This window comes from Crocodylus porosus, unplaced genomic scaffold (assembly GCF_001723895.1).
Source record: "Crocodylus porosus isolate Cpor-Errol unplaced genomic scaffold, CroPor_comp1, whole genome shotgun sequence".
In the NCBI taxonomy this organism is placed as follows: domain Eukaryota; kingdom Metazoa; phylum Chordata; order Crocodylia; family Crocodylidae; genus Crocodylus; species Crocodylus porosus.
The window spans coordinates 38075707-38081700 of NW_017728949.1; the positions used below are offsets into that span (position 1 = coordinate 38075707).

Sequence of the window (5994 nt, forward strand, 5' to 3'; positions counted from 1 at the left end):
GGAAACTGACAAAGAATAATTCATTGCCATTTTGAACACTATGTTCCTCATTTATTTATAGTATACTGCTACTAAAGTGAATTGGATAAAGTTAGCTCAATGACATTACAGAGAAGTTACATGGTGGCATGGAGAGAAAAAGAATTTGATCTTTCAGAACTACTTTAAAAACTCACGCGGCACCAGGTGCACAGCTGCCCTGTTGCTTCTCTCAGAAAATAATGGGCCAGACCTGCTCTGCAGAACCTTTGCTATGGCCAGCAGAGGCATGGCTTCCATGGCACTTCACAGCAGGGACTTTGCCAGCGTTCTGCCAGTCATATGCCTGGAGCTTTGGCGGAGGGGGAGCTCTCCCTGCACCATGCCACTCCACAGCCAGGTGGCACAGAGATGGAGGTACCTGGGTCCCAGGGTATGCCTGTCTCAGAGCTGGGTCATTCCAGCCCCCTGCTGGGAAACACTGCCGACCCCTGGTATATAAAGTAATCCCAGTAATCTGATCAGCAGAAATGCAGGAGAACCATGGATATATGCCCTAGGGCTCACACAGAGTTCCAAAGTTAACCACTACAGCAGTTCTCTTTGTAGGATCAACTGTAGGATTATATTTTAAGCTTCAAAATTGGATTTTATATTATTTTTCTCTTAAAAATTAAATTCAATAGGTCTACTATGTATGCTGCACATACATGTACAGTTTTCAGGGAGAAAGATATATAGATATGCATACACATGCATAGAATCCTAACCTGTTACAAGTGTTTATTGAAGACTAGGTCCTACCATATGGAATGCAATTTTTTTATCTAATAAACCCTTTTTTTAAAGTAAGACTTGCCCTACAGTTTAGAATTTCAGTCTTTTCAGACAGAAAGTGCCCATCCTCCTCCCATACACATTAACTGTGGCATAGCAACATTGTAGAGACTTGTTCCTTAATCAAAAATATAGAATCACTTTATGAAAAATTGTAAAATATAATCTTGCATAAAAGCTATTTTGACAACCTAAGAACAAGCTACTGGGCAGCAAATATGGTTGCTTCAGCCCGGCCCCACTAACAAATTCAACTAAGAAGGCAGGGGGATCGTGTGCACAGGCAAACAGTGCAGTAAAAGAGGCAGTATGAGTGACAGACAGCGACAGGTTACAGTACTATTCAGTCTCTTGAGTGAAGCCAGAGACTCTCCTATGGAACCTCTCTGTGCTTTTAACACTGTTGCAGAGCTTCAGGGAATTCTAATTGTATAAACAGTTATGGGGAAATGAGACAAAGAGCAAACCTATGTCAAATCAGTGGTGCATGAGATGCATATATTTTAGCATTAGCTATTTAGAATATGAATTTCTGGACTAGCAACACAGACACATTTACCAAAATTTCCCAAAATTAGCTAGTTCCTTTTTTTATTTTCAGACTGATTATACAACCAGTTTCCCAAAGCTAAAGCATGTACAGTAGATTACTTTCCCCTGTATTCCATTTAGGTGTTTGTTTTTTAAAACAAGACATATTCTCCAACATCTATAATATGAATAAAATCCTAACACTTTAAAAATCTGCCCTTCACACAAGCCTAACAATACAAATTTAAATGACTTATTGTACATCTTCATGTTTTTTTTAAGGCATGGACAATGGCATATGAATGGGAACAGCTTCCAGAAAAGCATTATGTCTTTTTGACCAGGCCAGCCTAAGCACATCACATCAAAGGACTAACCTGAAGTCAGAAATGAGAGACTGTTGTGACTCGAGAGTTTTACCAAAATAAGTTACAACAAAATGGATTTTTGCTTTTTCTTCCCTTAATTCCTTTCTTTTTCAACCCCCTCCCCACACTGCCCCATCCTATCCCCCATTACTCTTAACTTCTTTTTAAAGCACCGGTTGCAGTTTTGTGTTGTACTATTACTTCAGAATGACTATGGATAATTTATCTGCTTCTTCTGTTCTTCATTTTCAGTGTATGAACATTAAAAGTTTTTTTTGTTTTTTTTTTTGTTTGCTTGTTTTTTTGTGTGTTTTTTTAATGGCTGCTGCAAAATTAAAAGGATCCAAAAGTGGTCAGGGGCCTGATCTAATGCACTTTTGAAAGTCCTTTATAAAGATGAATATAAAAAGCAAATGGTAGGTTTTGTGTAGACCCACAAACCACACTTAGCTATAAGAAACATATTGTGCATAGTTATTTTTTTCTTCAGAGAGTGATATGTTTACCAGATCTACATTCTAGGTTTACCAGAGTACTGGGGTTTCTATTTTACTAAAGCCAGGATCCTTTCGTAGTTCCCAATAGGTGTCATTAGAAACCCAGGCTTCTCTTTGATTGGCATCGTTAACTTTTCTGCAAAAGGTAAAAAAAAACAACAACAAGAAAACAGACAAAAATAAAAGAATATGCAAAAGGTCTTAATAAAAATGATTTCATATTTTAAAAGAACAAAGAAAAACAATCTTTTGCCTGTCTTAAAAGTGAAAGATTGTTAAAACATCCTAAAGGTCCAATCCTGTCATATGAGTCATGCAAGTGGACCCCTGCACCCATGTGAAGCCTTGCTGACTGAAACAAGATCCAGTCAAGCAGGTCTGGCTTCAGGCTCAGAGGTTTTCATCATTTATGCTGTTTATTTCATTTTTGCATTTTGCTTCTCTTCTATAATGAAATTGCACCAGGTGGTTTCATCACAGGGTTTGCATAAGCTAACATAAAGGCTCTTAATTTTGGCCTTCCCAGATTTGAGGGAAATAATCAAATTAAAAATTGCACCCCCACAAAAATTACAATTTAAAAATATCTTAAACGTTTTCTGTTCAATCTGTTTTACAATCTCTTTTTTCTGCTGCCATTTTTTTGCCATTTTATAGTTAAACAAACCAGGAAGATTATCTATATAGAAACTTGTATGGCTCTGGCCCATGTCTTTCGTGACTTATGGACAATTAAGGGGAATTCAACTGACAAGCCAGTCACTCTCATCAAGCCGGTCATTTGATAAGTAGGCAAATTCCTTTACAATATGTTAAAATGTATCAGACATGGAAAGTATACCCAAAGATTTTTCTCTATATGAAACGGCATCCCTATTTTCACTTCTTCACTGTATTATGCTAGGCCCTTCTGTCTTAACATGCAAATGTCCTCTTTGTTTTCCTCATATGTTGATGGACTTACAGCAATATTACTTATTACTCAAATGAATTTACTCACTTAAAAAATTTTGGTTTGTATTCAATGTTGTTTTCTTCCATGTACCGCCTTCTACTTCTCTGCAGTTCCTCTATTCTCTGCTTATCAGCTGATGCTGCTTCTACATTTCCTTCTTCCAAAAATCTATCCAGACAATAATAGATTTGTTAGCAGTTATATGTTGTTCGCTTCTATAATAGTACATTATGTAAAAACATTTCCTTTTTTCAGCTCTAGGCACCTGGTTTAAGCCCTGGTCCAAAATACGAAAGTTTTTAATTTATAATTTATACTTTTCTGAAATGAGCAGAATTCAAAGTGCCACCTTAAGCATCTAAATGGAACGTAGGCAAAGTCTACATGTCTGAGTTCCAGACAGCAATTCAAAGTGGCACTGAATTATTTATTCGCCACAAAAAGCATTTGGTGCCTCTATGCTGGACTGCAAAGTTACCAGCGTATCTACACAATATCTTAGTCCAGGGGTGCTCAACCTCCGTTTCTCAGGGCCAAATCCAAATCCAGCTGTGGAACCATGCCATCCAGTCTGCAGGAATCTCTATGGGTTGGGAAATTTGGCAGCAGGATTGCAGTGGAAGCTCCTTGGAGATGGATCCAGCCCCTTCCAAGCCACTGCTGCACAATAAGATCAGGGCCAGGCCCACACCCTGCTCATCTGGATTGACTTGGGCTGCTCCCTTCCCCTGCCCCCTCCCCATATGTCCAGATCAGGGCTGGGCCACTCCACTCCCATACCCTTCCCCATATCTGGATTGATTCCAGGCTGCTCCTCCCCCTCCCCACCTACCTACCCAGACTGAGGCCACTCTGGCCTCTTCCCACCTCCCCCATGCATCAGGATCAGAGTTGGGCTGCTCCCTGCCCCCCCATTCCTCATGCCTGGATCTTGCACTGCCCCTTCCCCACACATCCAGATTAGGGCTGAGCCATTCCTCACTCTTCTGGATGGCCGGATCAAGGTTGGGCTGTGCATCCTCACCTGTGGCCAGACTGGGCCCCCACAGCACTGTGCTGGATCGAGTCTACCACCCGATCATCCAGCCCATGGGGTGAAAAGGCTGGACACCACTGGCTTAGTCCATGACAACTCCTTGGACTAGGAGTGTTCTCAGAAGTGATTCAGGTGAAATGCTTATGTTCACCACAGTACCTAACTTGTGCCTAAGCTCCATTTTGGCTTTAGGAGGTAAGCACCTAAGCTGTTCCAAAGTTTTTTTTATTGGTAGTCAGGAAAAAAAAACCCACGTCTAACAGCAGGTACCTGTGGGTGGACACTGTTTTCTTGCACTGGAGCAGGAAAAGACACTCCACAATGTGTCTTAGCTCATCCAAAGCAATTCTGCCTCTGCCATAAACATTTTTAATGACACTAGCATATCTGTCTTCTCCCTTTTTTCTGAACTCAGGAAGCATTTCCACTGTAGCATTATATGTTCTTTAATAGAAGAATCTACCAATGATCTGGCTCCTGGCACACATTCATTTAAAGGTGCCATGAGATCTGATCACCAGTCCCAACAATCGTGCCTTCTGCCATTCCACACATGAATAGCAGGAGGTAAGATTTGGGGATCAGGGATCATATCCAAGTTGCCAATGCAGAAGGAGCTCAGGATTGTAATCCTGAGCTCCCCCTGCACTGGAAAACTGAAAACCAAGTGTCCACAGATCCAGGCCTGGAGCCAATAATCAACTACTTGTCGGCTCCAACCACAAGACCACACCAGAGTCTCAAAGTGACCCTGGTAGTCTGTGGCTGTGACCAACGTTCAGCTGAACAGGTGGCAGCCCCAGACTGTACTGAGATCCCAAGTGAAGATTCTGCTGTAGTCCCATGGCCAGAGTGGACAATCAGCTGATTGTCTGCCCCTACCCTGCCAAGGGTTTAATTGAAGGTGCTATACGAAAAACATAATGTAGAAGATTTTTATGGCTAGTTTGCCATTGTATATCACTTTATATTTGTTGCACATGTAGCACATTAACACATTAATCATCACATAAATGTAATACGTAGAGGGGGCCTCTGAGACACAACACACCGTATAGTGCAGATCTGGACAAAATTCAATACTGGTTTCAAACTCTTCCCTTTAGTAGTCAGATATACTAAATATTTAAATGAGCTTTCTTGCCTTTGATCCGGCCTAAATCGTGCATCTGTCGCTGGAAGAAGATCTTTTAATACAGGATCTAACTCATTGAGCTCAGTAGCAAACCTTGTAAAGCCATAATAATGTTCATAGTTCGTTGGCATGGAGCCTGTATGAACACATGTAAGAAAGAAATATGCTTGTTTTACTATTGTTATAAACATACACACAGGGCCTCATGAATTTTACAAAGCTACAAATCCAGTAAAATATTTATGTATTCTAATACTTTTAAGTAAAATTAACATGCATCTAATGTTATTTCCTATGAGGAACATATTTTACTTAATATTAATGTTGATAAGATTATACAAGCTTTACTTACATGACAGATCCAAGTCTTTTTAAATCTTTCTTTGCTTTTCTGAAATCTCCGAGATGTTTTCATTCAAGATAAGCACTTTTGCCTCTTTCCAGAAAAGCATCATTTATAGAATGATTACATTAAAGCAGGGGCAGGCAAAATATGGCTCACTGGCTGGATCCGGCCTGCCAAGCAATTTCATTCAGCCTGCAGGGTTGCTCCATAAATTGTGCCCCACCCAGCCCTTCTGCCCATGAGGGTGGAAGAGAGCCACCATGTGTACACCTATCCCCTAAACATACCCTACTGCCTTGCTCCCACCCTC

At 40.6% G+C, this 5994-nt stretch overlaps 1 protein-coding gene across 4 annotated transcripts in view; it reads right to left on the bottom strand.

Moving 5' to 3' along the window:
- Positions 1-797: 797 nt before the first annotated feature.
- OSBPL6 (oxysterol binding protein like 6) overlaps positions 798-5994 on the bottom strand; it is a 98761-nt gene continuing 93564 nt past the window's right edge. For all 4 annotated transcript variants that reach the window (XM_019554490.1, XM_019554491.1, XM_019554489.1 and 1 more), the window contains 3 exons: positions 5348-5474; positions 3213-3335; positions 798-2348 (listed from right to left, as the gene is read on the bottom strand). In XM_019554490.1, the coding sequence (XP_019410035.1) occupies positions 2240-2348; positions 3213-3335; positions 5348-5474 (359 nt within the window). In that variant the 3' untranslated portion in view covers positions 798-2239. The remainder of the gene's footprint in view (positions 2349-3212; positions 3336-5347; positions 5475-5994) is intronic.